Source organism: Meriones unguiculatus, chromosome 1 (genome assembly GCF_030254825.1).
Source record: "Meriones unguiculatus strain TT.TT164.6M chromosome 1, Bangor_MerUng_6.1, whole genome shotgun sequence".
NCBI classification, from domain to species: domain Eukaryota; kingdom Metazoa; phylum Chordata; class Mammalia; order Rodentia; family Muridae; genus Meriones; species Meriones unguiculatus.
The window spans coordinates 48,283,094-48,304,333 of record NC_083349.1 but is presented as its reverse complement, the minus strand read 5'-3'; the positions used below and the strand labels follow the sequence as shown (position 1 = coordinate 48,304,333).

General features: G+C 43.4%; 1 protein-coding gene across 5 annotated transcripts in view; it reads left to right on the top strand.

Moving 5' to 3' along the window:
- Asah2 (N-acylsphingosine amidohydrolase 2) overlaps window positions 1–21,240 on the top strand; it is a 94,342-nt gene that overhangs the window by 36,109 nt on the left and 36,993 nt on the right. For 4 of the 5 annotated variants that reach the window (XM_060388359.1, XM_060388362.1, XM_060388356.1 and 1 more), the window contains 5 exons: window positions 286–440; window positions 1,302–1,451; window positions 8,307–8,483; window positions 9,899–10,026; window positions 11,255–11,332. In XM_060388359.1, coding sequence (XP_060244342.1) covers window positions 286–440; window positions 1,302–1,451; window positions 8,307–8,483; window positions 9,899–10,026; window positions 11,255–11,332 — 688 coding nt within the window. The remainder of the gene's footprint in view (window positions 1–285; window positions 441–1,301; window positions 1,452–8,306; window positions 8,484–9,898; window positions 10,027–11,254; window positions 11,333–21,240) is intronic. The other variant, XM_060388364.1, reaches the window with a different exon arrangement.

The following is a 21,240-nucleotide window of genomic DNA, read 5'->3' as shown; positions in this document are numbered from 1 at the left end:
TCTATTTTATATGTAGGCAAATGCATAGCATTAGGTGTGGTGGCACACACCTACAGTCCCAGCATATAAAAAGACAAAGATCTTTGCATTCCAAGCCAGCCTGAATTACATAATGAGACTCTGTCTTAAGAAGTAAATGAACCAATCCAAACCAAACACAGCTAAAGATGAGAGACAATAGTGAATGTTTGTTTTCTTTAGGAGCTTGAAACTGTCTTCTAATTGATGCCAAGAAGAGCGATAACCTGCTGTTTTTCAAATATCCTGTTCTGTTTTTACGTTCAGGAAATCATGGGTTTTCAACCACCCTGGGCCCCACAGCCACCCAGTCTTCTCCAATTACACAGGCTCCAGACCCTCCTCCATTTCAGAACTTCAGTGGTTACTACATCGGTGCTGGGAGAGCTGACTGCACAGGACAAGTATCAGATATCAATTTGGTAGGTAAATGGCTGGGCTCCTTGGAGAGGGCATGAAACAAGTACTTTTATTATACGGTGTCCTTCATTCCTGATTATTACGTAATCATTGTCTTCAGCTTTCTTGTTGACATCGCTGCTGCCCAGCACTAAGGCTATCGTCCAGTAAGGAAAACTTAGTTTTAAAATTTAGTTACAAGTGCCTCTTAAAATCAGTTGATCCCTTTTTGTGGGTGTATGTATACATTCTGACCTTCCCCGTTTTATAGTTTTGTGGTGAAAAATCTTTGAAGATTTGAGACTGTAAATCTCCTACTTGTAAAATGCAGACATGTATAGACCTTTTTTTTTTCTTGTTTTTATTAATTAATTACTATGAACGTTCTCTTAAGTGGGAAGTCAAAGGTTAGAGGTGGCCGTTGAAAGACCTGAGTATGAATACAGTTTTAATTTAATGGTGTTTTGTTTTGTTTTAGATGGTGAGAAAAGGGTAGTAGAATAGGAGTGCATGATCTTACTTGGTTTAGTCTAGAGAATGATGAACTGGTGAAAAGCTGAGTGACAGCGGAGGAAAGAGAAACAGCGCCTTCTTTGCAATTCCTTAGAAGGAAAGTTTTCCATCAAAGACTAGAAAGTCCCTTGAGAGTGCAGCAAACAGGCCTGCTCTCACAGAGAAGCCCTGCCAGGCTGATCAGTATGTCTCCTTTCTCCTTTTCGGCACAAATACCAAAGGCTCTTACATTTTTGGAAACACCCGCACACATACACAGTCTCACCGAGCCGCTGAGCCACGCTGATTTTCTCTTTGTGTCCCTGAGCAGTCTCCCCTGGTCGGATGGTGCATGGCTCGCGAAGACGGTCAGTGCTTTTCTCTCTTTTTAGATGGGCTATGGCAAAAGTGGCCAGAACGCACGGGGTCTCCTCACCAGGCTCTACAGCCGAGCTTTCATCCTCGCAGACCCAGACGGGTCAAATCGGATGGCATTTGTGACTGTGGAACTGTGCATGATCTCTCAGCGACTCAGATTGGAGGTGAGTGATGCCATGGGAGGTTGGAAAGGGCTCCGTGGGTACCCGCAACTGGAACCCTGCACTCTGGCCTTCTCATCTAATGAGTCCCTCCCACCTTTAAACTAAGGGCTCGACAGCCTCACAAATAATTAAACGAGCACATGCCCTTCGCTCCTGCAGTCTAAGGGCTCCTTTTCAAAACCTGTTTTCAGTTATGCTGACGGCTCAGCGTTGTTATGAATGCAAATGGCCCCTGAAAGCTTGTTATACCACACTTAGGTTCACATATATCCTCACCTTGTCATTCTTGTCAGAAGTCTCGGCACCAGCTGGTCACTAGCCTCTTAAGTTTTCCTGCGGTTAGTTAAGTACACATACAGGGAATCAGTTGAGGACTGAAATGCAGCTTTGCAACCAGGATGGCCATGAACTGGAAATGAAAGGAAGGGGGTGAAGGTCACACGGAGGGGATGTTATGTCAGTCTGGTCATTGTTGGCTGAGTTTGAAAACTGCTTCCAGGGTTTAAAGAATCTTATTCTAGCCAGGCTTGGTGGTGCACGCCTTTATTCCCAGCACTCAGGGCGGCAGAGGCAAGCAGATCCCTGTGAGTTTGAGGGCAGCTTGGTCTACAAGGCAAATCCAGGACAGCCATAGCTACACAGAGAAACCCTGCTTTGGAAAAAAAAAAAGAGAGAGAGTTGTGAAGAAGAATCTTAATCCTTAAACTTTTGTAAAATGAGGCGGAATTTGGTTTGATATCCCCCTCCCCTGGATTTAGACCTTGTTACTTAGCTGTGTAGACCATTGAGTTTAGCAGAGAGGTATCCAAAGGGTCCTGAGTTGCTTTCGGCTTTATGGAGCAGAGAAAGAAGAGAGAGGACGCCAGGCAGGAGAGGACGGTTGGGAGAATCCAATGACAGTCACGAGTCCCTTTTCTGTCCGTCAAGCCGGTTTCAGAGCCCAGGCCCAGAGCTACTTTTGTTGGCTCGGATCCTGTGGTGGCTGTGACTTCGGAGTGTGCGCGCAGATTCGCAGTCATGAGAAAGGGAGAGAGGCCTAACAGTGACCTGAGCCGTGATTAGGAGGCGTCCGTCATGCAGGCTTGTGTTCTGACAGTCTCTCTTGCCGATCGCTTTGCTGCTGTGCTGTGTGGCCGGGGCAGGGAGGCACCTCCTGAAGGTACCGCCTGATGTTGGCACTCTCTGGAGAGGGGTGGAAGCCTCCCCCGTGCGCAGCCAGGAGGAGGAAATGAAGTATTTCCCCCCCATGCTGTGCTAGCAATAAATCCCTGAGCCGGCCCTGCTGTGATCCCTTGATAAAGTAACCGAATGTCAGAGAGAGAGCCCCCTTCCCAAATTAGGGCAGTTCTTAGCAAATAGCAGAGCTGGGCTATGAAAAACAACAACAACAACAAAACAACTAACTGCCTTCTTAAAAGAGATGTTAGCCCCAGCCCCTTTGTTTGAGACAGTGTTTCATGTAGCCTGTGCTGGTCACAGTGACCCGTCACAGAGTTATATCCAAGAATAACTTTGAATTTGTGGTTTTTCTGCCTGTACGTCCCGAGTACCAGGTTTACTTGTAGTTTATGTGGTACTGAGGATTGAACACAGGGCTTCCTGTATACCGTGCAAGTACTCTACCAACTATGGTACATCCAACTAAGAAAAACATCATTCTTTTAGAGAGAAAAATTGCCTCTGTCGCCCAGTTTCTTCGAGGTGTCTTGCTAGTGTTTGCAGGGGACACAACTAAAGAGGTTTCAGTCCATGTCTCTTACACAGTTGCAGACTCCATGAGTCTTCCGGAAAAGACTAACAGACGCATGCTGGCAGCCACGAATCACTGGGGTACTGTTCTAGAGGTACCTATTTCCATGTTTTATCCAAAATACAGAAGCCCCAAACAACAGATATTTAGTATCTTACTTGTTCTGTGGAACTGGAATTCAGGGCTAGCTTAGCTACATGGTTCTGGCTTGGGTTCTCTTGCAGTTATGAGGATAGCAAAGGACAGACATATGAGGCTTGACTCAGGCTGTAGGAGCCACACACAAGATGATTCACAAATGTGCCTGCTGGCAGGAAGCTTCGGCTTTCCACTCAGATCCTCGTGGATTCTGGCAGTGTGGAAGACAGTGGGTTTCTGATCCATTTTCAGCAGTTATCCACAATTACCCTGTTCCGCTCATTAAGCAAGTTTGTTGACACTTAAAATTAGGGAAGTTAAGCTTTAGCACTATGTTTTGTTTTGAGGCAGGGCCTCATTATGTTGCTTAAGGCCATTTATTTATTCAGGTAGGATTAAAGAACTTACGAGCTTATAGTTTTTTTGAGATTATCACAAGGAGACAAGGAAATACAGAAAATGAGAACCAGGAAAACATTTTCATAGTAGAAATAATATATAAGTGTACAGATTTCTAAGTGGTTAAAGTAGAGAAGGAGTGTGTTGGTTAGGTTTTTTTGTTTGTTTGTTTGTTTATTTGTTTGTTTTCAGTTTGACACAAACTTGAGTCATCTGGAAAGAGGTGACCTCAATTGAAAAATTGTCTCTTTCTGATTGGTTGGCAAGTCTGTTGGGGTATTTTCTAGATTAACGATTGGTATTAAGGCAGCACCACCCCTGGGCAGATGGTCCTGGATTCTATAAGAAAGCAGGCTGGGTAAGCCATGAATGGGCAGAGCAAGCCAGTAATTGGTGTTTTTCCATGGCTGCTGCTTCTGTTCCTGCCTTCAGGCTCCTGCCTCGAGGTCTTCCTCTAACATTCCCTTCATAATGGAGTGCAACTTAGAGCTAAAATAAGCCCTTTCCTCCACAAGTTGCTTTCAGTCACAGCAATAGAAGACTGACTAGAATAGGAAGAGATCAAATATAAGGGTCAGAACGAACACAGAGTTGGAAAGGAGAAATACAGAAATAGAGGAGGGAATAGTGGAAATCCAGTAGAACATATGGAGTCATGTATGTAGCTACATGACTCCAGTAGAACATATGGAATCATATATGCAGAGATGGACCTAGATGGTACATTGGTCATAACTACAAAGAGCCTCGGGTGCCAAATTGATTTTACTTAGGTAGGTAATGGGGAATCTTAGAACAAGTTTGAGTGGAGTAATGTAAACATAGTTTTAGGTAGGGTGTTTGAACAGACAGTGATGCTTCATTCAGATCGGAACAAAGTGCAACCTTCTGGTTGCACTTTTCTCCATGTTAAAGTAGGTTCTTTAACATGGAGACTAAGTTGGTGAGATTCCAGATAGGAAAACGATAACTATCAGGGAAAAAATTTAATATTATGGAGTGTTAGAAGGCTGAAAGGAAAGTTAGGGTTTTGGGGGGGTTGTTAACCTCTTCCTGGCAATTTCCTTTGTATCACATGAGATTGGTCTTAATCCGATGGGATGGCAGTGAAACTACAAGGTGCTAGGACAATTAAGATTATTTGGGAATTAATGGGATAAGTACAAACCTAGCATTCCCGGTGAGCTGGGTACTGTTCAGAATAACCCATAGGTATGATAACCCCCGAACTCTTTGAAGGAGATATTATTATGGGCCTAGAAAGACATGGAAACCAATTTCAGAGGATAAAGTAACTTACCCGAGGTTGTGTGGTGAGGCATTGTCAGAGCTAGGATCCAAATACCACAGCACCACACTGCTTTTCTGATGAATCAAAGATGCTTGGCAATGGCAGAGTCAGGAGCAAAAGGCAGACACTGGAGACGAAGCTAGAAGGTAAGAGACTGATGGGCCAGATTCCAGATGCTCTTAGGTCAACAGTGGCCTTGATTTAACCACTTCTTTCTATTTTTACCTTCCCTTGTAATCTGAGGCTCAGGGGAAAGGCCTTTAGAGCAACGAACTTAGTTTTCACAAGTCAGTCCAAAAAGAAGGTAGGAGGAGAATAAAGACAGCTGGGTATATATGCATCAAGCATACCAACACAGTGTGGTTTTAGGCCAGTTCTCCATCTCAGCTCTGAGAGTGATGACATTTCCAGCCTAGGATGAAGACAGGGACAGTCTGTAAGCTGTGAGGCAGGGCAGGAAAACAGAACGCCTTTCTTGCTCCTTTGATCATGTTCCCAAGAGTGCTAGTAGCAGAATGGAGCAGAAAGGGAAGACAAAAAAATAAACAGTAGGCAAGGACAGTCACTGCTCTGTTCTGGGCAAACACAACCTTTCTTTCTTGAAAGTAGAACACGGTTGTCTATAACAACTATTCGCAGGCATGAATATTGTATCAGTATTTAATTTCTTTCCCCCTAACTCTCTACCAGAGGCTGTACTTTAAGATATCTGTAAGCTGTTCATTGTCTTAAAACCCAAGGTTCGTAATTACTATCTTTCTTAAGAACTCACCTCTTGACACAGTATAAAGAAATGTACTTAATTCTAAAACTCAAAGTTAGGATTTATTAGGGATTTATTAGGGATAAAAGGAATGGAGTGAGGAACCTGAAGCTTGACTTTCACTCTTTGTCTCCCTCATCCTTCCTGTCCTAGTGGAGAACTGAGAGAACAATGGCCTTTGACTTTAATTCATCTCCATGGTGGTCACTGATTATCTTCCCTTCTGATAGATTTTTTTTTTTCAATGAATGAGGTAATTACTGTCTAGTGGACTGTGTGGGAGGGATTAGGCCTTGGGATTAGAGTTCAAGTTAAACAAAAGAGACAGAAACTTAACTTGGATGGATGAAGTTGAAGGCTGTCAGAGGGATGCTAGCTATAACTTGTCATTCACATAAGTCATGCTCATGTGAATATGGCATTCTCTATTCTATAGTTGGGATTCTCTAGAGGAACAGAACTGATAGGATGAAAAATATAAAAATATGTGTTTTATTAAGTCACCTTCCTTTGAAATGGTAGCAACAGTTGTCTCATAGGTAGGAGGCTGGCAACCTGGAGATCACTGGGTCGTTAAGGCTGGGAGCCTCTGCAGTGGGAGTAATCAGTCTCACAATGGCTGTATCAGCCTAGAAGGATCAAGACCGTGCTAGTTTCTGGGTGTCTCAGTAGTCCCAATCTATCACTGAGGTCCTATAGAGTTCTAGGAGAGCTGCTAGTCCTCAGTAAATGATGGCCACTTGGACTTACCCGTTCTAACATCAGGAATCTGAAGCAGCTGCAACAGGATACATCAATCCAGCAGTGAGAGTGAAAGGTGAAACATTGTTCTTTGTCTTGACTGCTATTCAACAGTCTTTGGTCTGGGTCTCCCATATAAATTAAGACAATTCCTCAACTGAAGTCCCTACTCAGGTAATTGTTTCTTCTCCTTCCTCCTCTTCCTTCCTTCTTTCTCATTTCTTCCCCATATTCTTGTAATTCTTTTTTAGATTAATTTGTTTTACATGAAGGAATGTTTGTCCCCCTGTTTGTATATGTCCCATATGTGCACAGTACCTACAGAGGCAAGAAGAGGACATAAGCTCTCCTAGAACTGGAGTTATAGACATCTATGAGCAACCATGTGGGTGCTGGGAACTGAACCAAGGTCCCCTGCAAGAGCAGGAGGTGTTCTTAACCACAGAGCCATCTCTCCAACCTAGTATTAATTCTAATTTGTGGTAAGTTGACAGTAAAAGCAGCCATAACACCCGGAAACGCTGAGGGCATGGATAGGTTAATGAGGCAAAATATTTTACATGTTCTTCTGTTTTTGCTTTACTGACCACAAAATTAGAGCAAGGCCGAGAGAGCTTGTTAGTTAAAGCAGAAGAGAGTAAGTTGATATCTCTGCATGTTAAACACATAGCATTATCTCATGAGAGGTGGTAGCTTTGTGATTGACACTTTTAGGGGATAGCAAATGTCATATTGCAGGTGATTAAACAGGCTCATAATTAGCTACTCGGCAGCATCTTTTTCTGTATTTTCTTGATGTATATATATGCGTGTATTTACACATACATATGTGTGTTTGTTGATTGACTAATGTAATAGCATTTATTGAATTTTTTTATCTATTGCTGAACATGGAAACTAAAAAACCTAGTGGCTCTTAGTCTTCCTGAAATGGTATGACCGTGGTGGGTGTTTCTATGTGTTTAAAAGCCCTGAATGGCATGGTTACTCCCTCGTATGCCTAGCATGTTAGTGCTGTCAGGATGGTTTCTTCCTCCACTGGATTCCTGGTGTGGCCTCACACACAGTAGGTGGCTTCCTGCTATGAGGCCTTTACAGATCCTCTTCACCGCATCTGGAATACTCTTCCTAGAGGCAGCAGAAGCAGCTCCTCTATTTTCATTTCAACACCGGCCAAACAGAGCCCCTCCTCAGGCAGACCTCTCTTCCCTACTATCTGCCAGCGTTTTTCTTACCCTGCATAGGATTCACTGCTGTATAACACTACACAATTATTTTTGTCTTTCCCTTTCATTATACTTAAACCACCTTTGAGATTCAAACTTACTGTATTGCCATCTGTGAGAAATGCTAGACTTTGAAGGAGGAAGAGGTAAGAGTTCTGGTTACAGAGACTTGTACTTGGAGTTTGTCTCCTGCTGCTCCTTCAATTAGTGAAAATATCAACTCTTGTGTATCAGTGTTCTCAGCTAAAAAGACAAGCTGAATTATAACCACTTTTTGGGGTAGGGGGATTATTAAGAATATTTTAAATAGCACAATGTACATAAAATACCTAACCAATGCTGTGCTTGCACATGGCAAAGGTCCTACAAAATGTGAGTGTCCCACTGTCATCATTGCACCTGTTACTTTAATGAGCAGCTTGGAGGGAGTGCCCAGCAGACAGACAGACTGGGCTGGATAGACAGAAGCGCTTGAGTTCTTCAGAACTCCCCTTCTTGCTGAGATGCTATAGGATTCCTCTTAGTTCTATGTTTGTTTTCCTTCAAGGTCCTGAAGCGACTACAGAGTCAATATGGCTCCCTGTATCGAAGAGACAACGTTATCCTGAGTGGCACTCACACACACTCAGGTCCGTCAGGATTTTTCCAATATACACTCTTTGTACTTGCCAGTGAAGGATTCAACAATCGAACCTTTCAATACGTAGTTAATGGGATCATGCAGGTAGGTGAAGAGCGCCCTGGCAGCTGTGGCTGATTGTTCTCAGGGATATTTCAGAAGCAGTTCTGTGTGACACAGAGAAATTCCCTGGAGGACTCCGGTCTGAGACCAGTTTCAGTACCTACCTTTCTTCCTCTTTTCTGTCTCTTTATGGCTCAGAGACCAATCCTCTGGAAATTATTGTGGCTGGGAAGGTAGGAGGATGCTACAGTCTCTTGCTTCAGAGATTCAGCTGTGGCAGAGCTTTTACAGGAAGGGAAAGGAGGTGCTGTGGGGGCAGGGCAACATGCAGGAAGTTAGGGCTAAGTCAGGGCTTTGTCATCTAGACTAGGAACCTCTATTTCCCTTGTGTCTAGAGCTCCTGCAGCAGATCTTCACCTCCTGGGGTTGGTTGGAAACCCATTACTTTCTGTAAGTTAAATAGCATAGTAATTTTCATGATTTGTGTTAGTTAGTATGCAGAATTAATGAAAAAGGCAGGGTGATCTAAAGGCCTTGGGCATCCTACTGAGCCAAAGAAATATCTTTCAGCAGGTAATTTCTTAGTCCTTTAGGTGTGGCTTTTCAGTCATGGAGTAGCCCTCACTGTTCATGACTCCATTCTTTTTCTCTCCCTCCCTTTGCTTCCTCCCTCAATTCATAACTCCCTTCTCCCAGTTCCTTCCCCATTCCTGACCTGGGCACCTTTACTCCTCTCTCCTCTGTCTTGTAGCTTATTTTCTTGCATGAGAGTCTTCCCTCCTTCTTTCCCTCCCATTCTTCTAATAGAGCCTCACTGTGCAGTCTTGGCTGGTCGTAAGGTTGCTATTCTAAACAGCCACAGCCCCCTGTGTGCTGGAAGTACTGCTGTGTACTACAGAAACAGGCCCTAACTCTGCTTCTATTCCTGAGCTGTGGGCTATTAAGCTCTGAAGAGAAGTCTGTCTATAGCAGCAAATGACTTGCCATCATCTAAAGATATAGCAAACATTTTGTATGCAGCTGGTAACTATAGGGGCCCACAGTCTGTTCTCTTCAGTGACACAGGAGGAGAAAACCCACCAAGGAACTGCAAGGAATTCTCTTATATCCTTGTATTTTCCTCAGAGCACAAAGGGTCCAACTAGACTATCATTCTGAGGTTGTCTAGAGGGGGTGCAACTCTCATGGGTGCCAGCCACGCCTTCCAGTGCCTCTCCCATTCCTGACGTGAACACCTGTACTCTCTTCTCTCTCCTTTGCCTTCTAGTTTATCATTTTCTTGTGTGAGATTCTTGTCAGTGGTTTTTTTTTTAAATTCCTTTGTTTTCCAGGTTTAGTTCTTCTTTATTTTTTTTCCCTACGAAATTAACCCCAAACACAGAGATTCAGCTGACAAAGATGCATCTCCACCAAGATGCATAAACTTACAACTCCCTCTCTTTTCTTTTAACTTTCAGAGCATTGAGATAGCACACAAAAATCTCAAACCGGGCAAAATCTTTGTCAACAGAGGGAATGTTGAGAACGTGCAGATCAACCGAAGCCCCTCCTCCTACCTCCGGAACCCACCGTCCGAGAGAGCAAGGTGAGGGCGTGAGCAAGATAGTGTTACTGTATCTTTTTTATGGAACAGCAGCACAATCTCAGGTCAGAATGGGCCCGTTGTTGGGGGCAGTGGGACCTCAGCAGAGTGTTAAAGAAAACAGCTTTAACCTGTTTTTCTCAGGCGAGACGAAACAAGAAGTAAATGTAGAGCTAGACATCAATTCTTTTCACCATCTCTGCACACTGTTGTCTGAGGGAGACCTTGTGAAGGCTTCAGAGACTGTGGGCCCTGCTGAGAGCCACTATTTTCTATTGCGTGGTCTTTCAGGACTTCTCATCTCAATTTGCTGGGTCTCAGCGTCTCTACCTATGGAGCAGAGATTTCAACGTGCAGAGCACACCATTTAATAATGAGCGGGGTTTATTCTATTTTATTTGAAGATGGTGTTGTGTAGAATCATCGTCACAGTCTCCCTGAGTTGAGCAAGGAAGGACGGGAGAGAATCTGGGAGGACGAGCGAGATAGGTCACAATCATAACTAAATGGGAACAGTGTTTTTTTTTAAAGAAAGGAGCCAGGCTTGTGGATGATGAGTACGTGGCTACTGTGGCAGTGTATGGTGACATCTCAGCTCTGACCTGACTCCTTGACAGCTTACATATGCAGAGTTCCCAAAGCTACTCAGTTTTAGAAGTTGTGCTCTGCCTGCCCTTGAAAAGATGGAGGAGAATTCTGACGTTTCAGGTCTTGACTGAGTGTGGTTTGCATTCTCTGAAGACAGAGATTGAAAGCCGATATGCGTGGGCATTTCCTATGCAGGTCTTGTTTGTTAAGAGACACATCCATGTCATATGGCGTCACACATAATGGGATAAAAATGCATTCTACCACAGATCACAGTTGTCACCTGCTCCTTCAGCTGAGGGAGGAGGTATTGGGTACAGTGCAGGGCTCCTCTTTACTCTGGAGTTTACTAGGAGGCACAGGCACATAAACGCATGTATACATGTGTGTTTGGGAGCGCTCACGTCACAGCATATATGTGGCGATCAGGGGACAACTCCTGGGAATCAGTTCTCTTCTTCCATTTTCGTGTGAGTTCTAGAGATCAAAGTCAGGACTTTTGAGCTTGCCTGGCTAATGCCTTTATTCACTGAGCATCTCACCCAGTCCTACTTATTAGTTTTTGTGTCTGCTTCTGTTGGTTGTTATAGATTAGAGTCAGTCTCTAATACAAACTGACCGAGTCTCTTTATTTTGTTGACAGGTATTCTTCAAACACAGACAAGGAAATGGTAGTCTTGAAACTGGTGGATTTGAAAGGAGAAGACTTGGGCCTTATCAGGTATTTCCATCCTCTTTATCTTCCACTCTTTCTCCCCATAGCCCCCTCTGTCTTTCTCTCCATCTGTCTGTCTTCCCTCCCTCCCTTCCTTTATTCTTTCCTTCCTTCTTTCCTCTTTTCCTTCCCCTATATTAGTGTCTTTTTGTAATTCTACAGAGAAGAAAAAGAGATTAGCCTAGTGGCATCAAGTGCTGAGAATTAGCTGTGTGGTTAGGAATCCAGCCTTGGCATCAGACACAGCTGGATTAAACCATGACACCTTGAACATGGTTCTTAATCTCTAAGGGCTGAGCAGTTCACTTGTAAATTAATTAATACAAGATGACTCAAGTGAGGGAGGGACTTTAGAGGCAGTCTCAGGTTGTGTACATCTGGCACGTGATTTAAAGACACAGCAAGACTGTATTGTTTTGATTGCTTTTCATAGTGCTAGAGATGGAGCCTAGAGCCTTAAGCATGTTAGGCTAGTACTCTACCACAAAGCTGTGTCTCCAGCCTTTAAAGTTTTGAGACAGGGTTTTATTATATAGCTCAGGTTGGCTTGAACTTGCTGTGTAGCCCAGGTTGGCCAGGAACTAGCCATCCTCTTGTTTCAGCCCTGCTGAGTAGTGCTGTATACTACCACAGCTAGCAAGACAGTAAATGTTATTGCTTGTCACTTTGTCAAGATCTAGTGAACGTCTGTGAGTGTGTTTTCTTAATTACAGCATTTAATGCAGGACACTGTCCTCTAGGCATAGAAGCTGAACTCACATCACCCAAGAATGGAGAAGAGGCAGAATTGCAGCTTAGTTCAGATTTTTGACACAGTTCTCTGGTGGGGAGGTCATGCAGGAAAGCATAGACTTGGCTTTCTTTGAAGAGAAGGCATTTGTCTTCATATGCCATTTTGCTCACTATGATTGAACTGATCTAGCAATCGAGTAGATAGCTAGCATTGACCTTTTGGATTTAAAAGTGATGCAAAGTGCCCTCAGAAAGTTCCTGGGAATGCTTGGCACTCCAGTCAAATGTCTTGGGTTCCATCTGGGCTACCATCTTCTCCACTATGTGACTTTAAAGGTCAATTATCTGACTGTCTTATCCCAAACATACTACAGGCTGATTCGAGTCCTTCAACAGACTCAATGGAAGATAAAGTAGGCAAACGACCTACAGATAAATGAGATGATCAACAGAACTGTTGTGTTCATTAATTACCGCTGTAAGGCATTGGGGGAAACAGTTATTTCAAGAGCACTCCAGAGCTGGACTTGGAAGAAGTCAAGGATTTCTCATGGAGGCTGAGAAACTGAGGTGGGCTAGAGTGTGGAAGGGAAGTGAGTTTCGGGTTCTAGTCTGTAGAACACATCAGTGTGAACTGTTATTAGGACAGGATCAGTACAAGCGCATACATGTCCAGTTAGTTTACAGAGTAGCTACAATTGGTGGGCAAGGAGCCTTGCCTTGTCTCTCTCTCTCTACTTAGCACCTGGCTGGGTGATCAAAGCCATTTTCAATTCCCTCTAACTTGTTTTGAATCACTCAATGGCATTGGGCAATTAAAACAGTCAGCTGTGAGGCCCAGATGTGCTGTGCCGCTTTGCACACCACTGTATTGCGGATCTGGAAGTCTCAGGGTCAGCTGTCAAGATGGTAGCAGAGCCTCTCCGTCTGCCACGCTTGACATCCTGCGGTGACTTTGCCATTGCTTCTGCCACCACCACCAGGCTCTCTGTGACGTCACCGTTCTGGACCCTTGTCACACAGTGGTAACTGTCCTTTGAGTGCAGTAAAAACAATCCCAAACATGAAGTAAATCTGAGCCATGAAACTGGGAGAGATGGTTCAGTGGTTATGAACCCTTGCTGCTCTTCCAGAGGTCCTATGTTCTGTCCCTAGCACCCGTGTCAGGTGGTTAATCAGGTGTGTACTGCACCTGACTCCAGCAACTGGGAATCTGGTACCCTCTTTTGGCTTGTGCACTCACCTGCACCTGGCACACACACACACACACACACACACACACACACACACATACATATTAAAAACAAAACATCTGAGCTGCTAAGTAACTTCACATGCTGATACCTGATATCAGGCAGAATCCCAAAGTGGTCAGAGTTTGGAAGCACAATAAATAAATAAAATAAAATAAAATAAAATAAAATCTCTGGATTCTAGCTCATGGAAACTGTCTAGTGTGGCCTCCAGCTGGGGAACAGAGGTGAAGTAATTTGCTCTGAGGAATAGCAGGAACCACCCTCCCATAATTCCTTCCTTCCTACTTTCTTCGGACAGCGAGTCTGTACTAGAAACCTACAAATGAGAAAGGAACAACTCATTCTTTGGCCTTAAAAACAGAACCCAAATATGTTAGCATTTAACATCCCTGCTTGGATTCTTCCAATCAGTCCCTTACATTCTTGGAGACCCAGTCCCCAAATTTCTCACATGCAGACATCTGTCTTCTCTCCGCACAGTCTTAGCCCAATGATGGGAACAGAAGGCATTTAATTAGCATAAAACTTACATAAATAATTGGACTAAATGCTAGAAATTATATAGGTAAAGTTTAACTGGGTGATTAGAAAGTCATGAGTATGGGGCTATCTTAAAGGAATTCATCAGAAAGATCGGAAAACAGTTCCCTGATGAGGTAGCAATGGAGCTGAAAACTGGACTATGAACTGGCAGAAAGGGGCATGAAAGGAGCATTCAGCGTGCACAGAGAAACACGTGATGTTCCATTAAAACAACTGATAGGATATCTGGGTGTTGGGAGACCAGAGGACAAAGGGGCAGGATGTGTGAGACAGATAGCTATGAAGTAATGATTCTTATCCTGCCCAGTGGGGTGGTGCATGCTTCTCAGCCCTCAGGAAGCAGTCCAAAGGTTTAGTCCAGCCTGGTCTACATATTGAGACCTTGTCTCTAAAAAGCCAAACTCAAACCAAAATAGCAACCAAACTGGGAGAAAGGTTGGGTTAAGAGCAAGAGAATGGTAAATCCTTAAAGTATTTTAATTTGAGGTCAGGAGTGGAGGACTGTTGAAGAGTTAGGAAGAGTGGGGACTTGAGCAGTGAAACTAAGTTACGTGACTCAAACTGGTCCTACAAGACACATTGAACCTCTGTAACTGTCAACTTCCATTGCTCTGGCTGATTCATGCAATATTTCTATCCCAAGCAAGAGCACTAAGTGGTTTTCCTCCAGACACAGAGTGTGTGTGTGTGTGTGTGTGGGCGCTCGGAATCAGGAATTGAAATACAAAGCTGTGCGGCCTACATAAAATCTGCCTGGCAGACTCTGGAAGGTAGCCTGTGCCTGTCCTTCAGTGCAGGAAAACACGGCTGAGAGTTAAATCCTGATGTCAGGGCGTGTCTTTCTTTCAAGCAAAGCAAAACAACCTCACAAGAGCAGATAAACCTGAGCGCCAGTTCGGCCAGTTCTGCAGAGTGAGAAAGGGCCACCTGTGCCTGCCACATGGCAGCTGCCCCTTTGAACAGGCCGGGAGTGGCAGCTGGGAAACCTGGGGCTTCTTCCTCAGGTGTGACTCAACGGTGACAGGCTTGATCTTGCCTTCCTTTCCTTTGTAGCAACGGGGCGCACTTTCCCTCCAGCCCTTCTCCCTTCCTCTCTCCCTCCCGCCTGCCCTCTCTCCCTTGCTGGCTCTTCTTCCTTCCCTAGATCCCACCCCCTTCCTTAGGCCCTCCCCTTTGCTAAACACATTTTCTTTTCTATTCCCTCCCCTTCCCCGCCTTACCGCCCCGTGAATGGTTGCTTCCTTGCCTTCTATTTTGTGTTTTGCAAACCCTTTAATTCTTACAAAACCCTGTAAGGGTGTCCTTTGAAGGAACGCTTTAAAAACGAAAGTACTGACGCGTGAAAATTCTTGCAATAATTTGTGTAGGAACCTCCCAAAGGCCAACGTGTGGACCAGCACAAATGATGTGACTTTGTGATGTGCTTGTATTATTCTTAGCCAGAGTTTCTGTGCCTGGTTGTTCTCAGTGGCTCCGGCTTGTCTACCCTGTCTACATTACCCTCAGTTCACTCGACATCACTCAAAACAGCAAATGCTAAAATTTCAGTGGCGGCTTTTCAAGAACCCATTTTAAAAGTATTGAAACATATTCCCATGTGTATCCCGGTCCTCAAACGCACGATCTTCTTGGCTAGGGCTCCCCAGTGCTAGAATTGCAGGCATGTGCCACCATGCCTGGCTTAGTTTACTAACTGGTCTTCATCTTGTCTTTTTTTTTTTTTTTTCTCCCTCCATTTCACCCCACCGTGTCTTCTCCACAAGCATTAGCCCTGCTTTGGGAAGCAAAGCGCTGGTCCCTGTCTCTGTGGGCTTTTGCTGTCCTGCCGCTTTTTGCGTAGCTCTGAAAGCCAGCACTAACTCTCTGCCCCATCTTCATTCTGAGCTTGTCTTCTCCAGCGAAGTCAAGGTGACTGTGCGCCTCCTGCTAGGTCTGGCGCATCTTGGAAAGGGAAAGCGCTGAGTAAGGGTTTTCAGATGCCAGAGTAATGACCCTTGACTGATAACAGCATGTGTCTAGGCTTTGGAAAACAAAACCATAAAAACCAGTTGACAGAAGACCTTGAACCATCTACCTGCCGAGTTCCTGGATAGTTCTTAACCAGAAGAAATCTGTGGGTTTTTTTTTTCCCCACCCCAATTTTTTTTCGGTATGTAAATAAAATTTGTTCATCATAAGAAGCATGAAAAATGTAGGGAAGTAGGCAGGAACAATAAAACCAATCACGTGATTGGTTTTATTCTACCATAAGCCCACTGTAACTCAGAGTTAATTTTTCCATACAAAACAATTGCAAAAAGAATAAGTGTGAATGAAAGGGTAAGCGTGGGTGCTTAACCTGATTTCACTCCCCAAGCACTAAATCTTTAAGATTCCAAGAAAAATATTGACAGCGCTGTGTTCTCACACTGAGACAGCTAAACAGATTCTTGGTATTTCTTTGATTTTGTGGCAACCCTCTTCATATCGTAAATGCTTTTTGTCTCAAAGTCTGCGCAGTTTCATTAAATATAATTAACTCAGCTCTTTGCAGAGTAGGGATCTCAATGTGTTTTTGAAAACCACCTTTCAGTCTTTCCTTGTTCTTCTCTTTGAGGGTGCTGCTTCTAAACTTTGTACATCTGTTTTAAATCTGACACTCCATCCTCCCACAGGCGGGCTCAGCCCGTTCTCAGGGACTGATCATTGTTGTCTGGACTTCCGTGTGTTTCCCGCTGTGTGTGATTTGTTTCTTGTCCTCACTACTCTACTCCTGTCTCATCTCCAGCTTTTGAATTGGGAGAGAATTAAAAGCTGCCTTTCCTTGGCAGAATGCAGTTGTCAGTGATGCCACCCAAGGGGACAGTGTCTCTTGTTTCAAAAGACCTTGGCAGTCCCCCCTTAACTATCAGGGCATACTGCTCTAGCCTTGATCCTGCGATTTTAGCAGTGACATTGACTCGTTGTTGGCCATAGTTTCTTGTTATTTAAAAAAAATTTCATACTCATCTAGTCCTCAAATTGTGAACCCTAAGGAAAAAATTTAAATAAAGGTCATCTGTTAATCTTGAGGATAGGAGATAACTTCTGTGAACATTTTGTCATAGCCATTTAAACTTTTGCAAATTCGTTACTTTATAAAAATGAGATTTTGTTTTAAACAATGTTTTACTTATTTTTTTATTTAGCAATATCCTAAAGATATGTTTCAGTATTAATGTTTTTATATTACCATTTTAATTTTGTCATGTATGCATATATATTCAATATATATAATGTTCATAGGAGAATACATTCCATCATATCTTTCAATTCAAATGTAAACATCACATTATGTGCAAATACTTGTGTAGTCATTGTGATAACAATTCTTCAGAAAGCCTCCTTTGGTGCAGTTTATTGTCTGTCCTCTATTGGAGCATTTAAGAAAGGTCTGGGTTCCATTTGGGTCAAATTACGGTCCCAATAATGCTTCCAGAATAATTCAATGAAACAGCTTTTCTTCTCCCCTCCACCCCCCAATTTTCTAATGAGGTGAGGTAAGATTGTTAAGGGAGGTGACACTGGCATCTTCATTAAAATAATTCATGCCAAATACCACAACAGGCAGAGCATGAAACTCCAGTAGCTTAACACAGTGAAGGGCTGTGAAGATATAATGGGGATAGGTTGGTTCTTCTGCAAGCATATTATTTGTCGGGAAGGTTCACATGCCCCACCCTTCAAGTCGGCTTGGGAAATAGTTGTGCCCATAGGTATTTAATTAGCATCAAGCTCTGCCACTAGAGGGCAGAGTTTCCCCATTTAATCAATTCGTGCTCGTCTATCGGTTTAACATACATGGGTTGCCCCCGTGTGACTCAGCCACTGTTTATTTTTAACATTGCACGGACATTATAAGCCCCACAAATATTTGTGCTCACAGATTTTTGTACTTTTCTCATGATCATGATCTTGACCATCATCATCAGTTTATCACTACTGCTACCATCGGCGCCATCACAAAGAACATGAATTCCATTCTCACCATAGGCCAGGCTTGCTGCTAAGTACTTTCCTGTGTTAGTTCCAGTAGCGGACAAGCGCTTCAGGTAGATATTACCGTCGTGATTTCTGCTTCTTCTATTAGATGCTGTGATTCAAGTAGGCGAAAGCCACTTGTGTGTTGCTTCAGCGTTGGTGTCTTCGCCACTGTAATAAATGCCCCGCGTGTTAGTTTCTCTGGGAAGCTAATCACAGGAAGTTTGTCCTCGAATACATCAAGCGGCCAGAAGTTCAAAATCAAGGCCTTGATGGTGTTAGTTTCTTCCTTTGCGGACGATCTGTGCAGGGCTGTTCTTGGCTGGCAGGGGTGGCCGTCGATCCTTGGATTCCTCTCCTTGTGGACACACCACTCCATACTGCCTTCATCCTCGCATCACACTTCTTCCTGGGCTTCGGACATCACTTTTTTGTCGTTCGTTTGTTTTGTTTGATCTCCTCTTAATGATGTCAGCCATTAGATTGAGGGCTGTGCTGAGGAGGTGTGGTCTTATTCAAGCTTTTCTTTGAATATGAACCCATGATAGCCATTTGTCTTCTTCACTTCAAAGTTCCAGTGTTCCCATGAAACTTCACGAACACAACCTTTGAATGTTCTTACAAGACTCCCTTCCCTTGTCTGTGGACATTTACTCTGGATCGGGCTACAGCTAGCATAGAGGCCTTTGCAAGTTGTCTCACCAAGTCTTACTTTTTTTTTTTTTTTCTTGGACTGTGAGGTTCCTGGATCTGTGAGCTGAGCAGGAGCTGGAGTTAAGTTCCCAGGGACTCCATTGTATACCTCCTGCACAGGGTGCAGTTTATACAAAGTTTATTCACTGGGCCTGGAGCTGGGAATGGGACCTGGGAGAAGCTTGCCATTGTTTTAGAATTTGTAAGAGCTTTTCCAAGTAAGAAACACTTGTATTCATTCAATCCTTGGTTCCAAGGGTCTTTCCCCTCCATTGTCTTATTTATCCAAAAGAAAAAACTTAATTATCCCCATTCTGTTTTAGTATGCTGCTTATTTATTTATAAATCCAGTTGAAACTGGTTGATTTTCAGTCTCTAGAATTTTTTTTTTTTTTTGTGAACTTTGTGGCCAAGTAGTTTATAGTGGAAGTGATCTCTGGTTTTGCTCACTCTCTTGAGTATATGCACTGACTTGATTAGAGTTCTATGCCCTTTCTTTCAGTGAGGCGTGGCATTTCCCTTATTTTTAAAGTGTTTTATCATCAGGAACACACTTATTCTTTTGTGTTGCATCTGAACTTCTTCTGAGAAGCTAAGTCTTTCCTCTGCTCTTTAGAACTTTGCTTCAAAGATCATTACCTTGGGTGGCTAATATAAATCGGAACCATGGCCTTTTAAAGTTAACGTGACCATGTCTTTGTATGTGTTTATCAATAGTTATCCCTACCACGATGCTTTAGATGTTGTGACATGCCAGGCATTTTAATAGCATTCATTTCAAAGGGAAGAGAAGGAAATCTATATCTTCTTATTCTACAATTCAAATGACATTTTGAATACCTATTGTGAGTGAGCAATTTTTCTAAGCCCTAAAGTAGATGAAATAAATTTGTATTCTAACCAGAAGAAGTTCTTAGCATTTTATTTCTCCACAGGCATTAGTGTGGGTAATTATGACTTCCTTCGTGTGGAAAACAGACCAACGTGTGTGTTCCTTGGGAATTAGCACGGTAACAGTTATGCTTCGGGCTTCCAATGACTTGGCCTTGGTGGACTTTACTGTCAGGGGACAATGCTCAGGTCCTTCTGCTCTGACCCCTGCGAGTTTCCCCATACTATATGAGCACATCTGTTCACATCTGTTCACATCTGTTCACATCTGTGGCCTTTGCAGACATTGTTTCCTCTGCTTATTCTCTCATGAGTCCTTCACCACCCTTTCTGAAGCATTTCTTAAGGTGAGATGATGCCCTGTTTTGTACTGAATGAACAAAGTGAATGAACAGAGGGGTCAGAACCAGTGTCCCATAATGGAGAACTCTTGTTCCTTGTCCAGAAAACCTGTATTCCTAGTCCTGCTTCTTGATGGGTGACTGTGAACTTGGTCAGGCTGCCATACCACTCAGAGACTTAGTTTACTTATTTTAAAACGAGGCTAATAATTGTTTCTGACTAAAAGCTATATTTGAGCTTGGGGGATAATAGTCAGTGTTGAGATAACAGTTCCTTGTAATTCCTTCAATTGTAGTGTGGTTGAATCTGCCTCACTTTATTGTAGCTAGGTCAAATGTTGGTTGAGAAGCCATACTTCTGCTATGATCACCACCAATTTTTTTTTCCAAATCCAATAAATAAAATGTTAAAAACAGCAAAATTCAACCAATAGGGAAATGGTTGATTTGGATTTGTTCAGCAAAAGCAGTCTTTTGAAGAAGAATCTGCAACTACAGCTCACTGTGTTTAGGCTTTTGGATGTGGTGAATGCATGGAGCATTAGAGCATCGTCTCCAGCCTGCCTCTACGATGAGGCAATGAGAACGGGGGGGGGGGGGGGGGGCTTTAAGCGGCTCTCAACGTCCTCAAACACTCTAAATCTTCAAACAAATGTTCAGTTTTGTGTACTATTTTCACTTAGGTAATGATGTAAGTTAAATGTTTGATTTTTTTTTTCAGCATAGGATTGAATCCATAGGGTTTAAAAACTCCTAAGTTAACATGAGACTTGATGAATCAGCATTTCTCTTCACTTGAGCCTTTTGGTTCATTTCCTTCATTGCCTTGCATCCAGCAGACATCTGTAGTAGCTAGCGTTCCTCATCACTTTGACAAAATGCCCAAAGGAAAGAACTTAAGGAATGTTTTATTTTGCTCACGGTTTGACAGAGGACAATCGTGGCAGGACGTCACCACAGACTGGACAGCAGTGGACAGCTGTGGCCTCACGGCAGAGCAGGGGTGAAGGGCTTCAAGCCAGGTGCCTATAGTGCTACGTCTGTGAGCCTGGTTCCCATATCCAATGAGTGCCATAGTCCCCTAAAACAGGGACACCAGCTAAAGACTCAGTTTTCGAACACGCGACTCTGTGTGAAAAATTTCACATCGAAACCACAACAACAGCTTCCTTCACCTGTGTGAGGGCTGGGTCTGTACTTTATAAGGCCTCCGGGCAAGCTGTCATAGAGCACTAGCCTTCTGTGACAGACGGGCCATCATTTTGTTCCTCATCACCTATGTAGACGGAGGCACTGTGAAATAAACTAACAGATGTGTAATTACCTCGTAAATTGTATGGATCTATATTTAAACAGAGTATTGCTATGCATGAGGATGTGCTGAATTATGCGTGCATCCTCTCTTATGCCTGCGTGTACTTGCTCTGCTGTTCCTATCCCTGTAATGCCCTTCAAATGA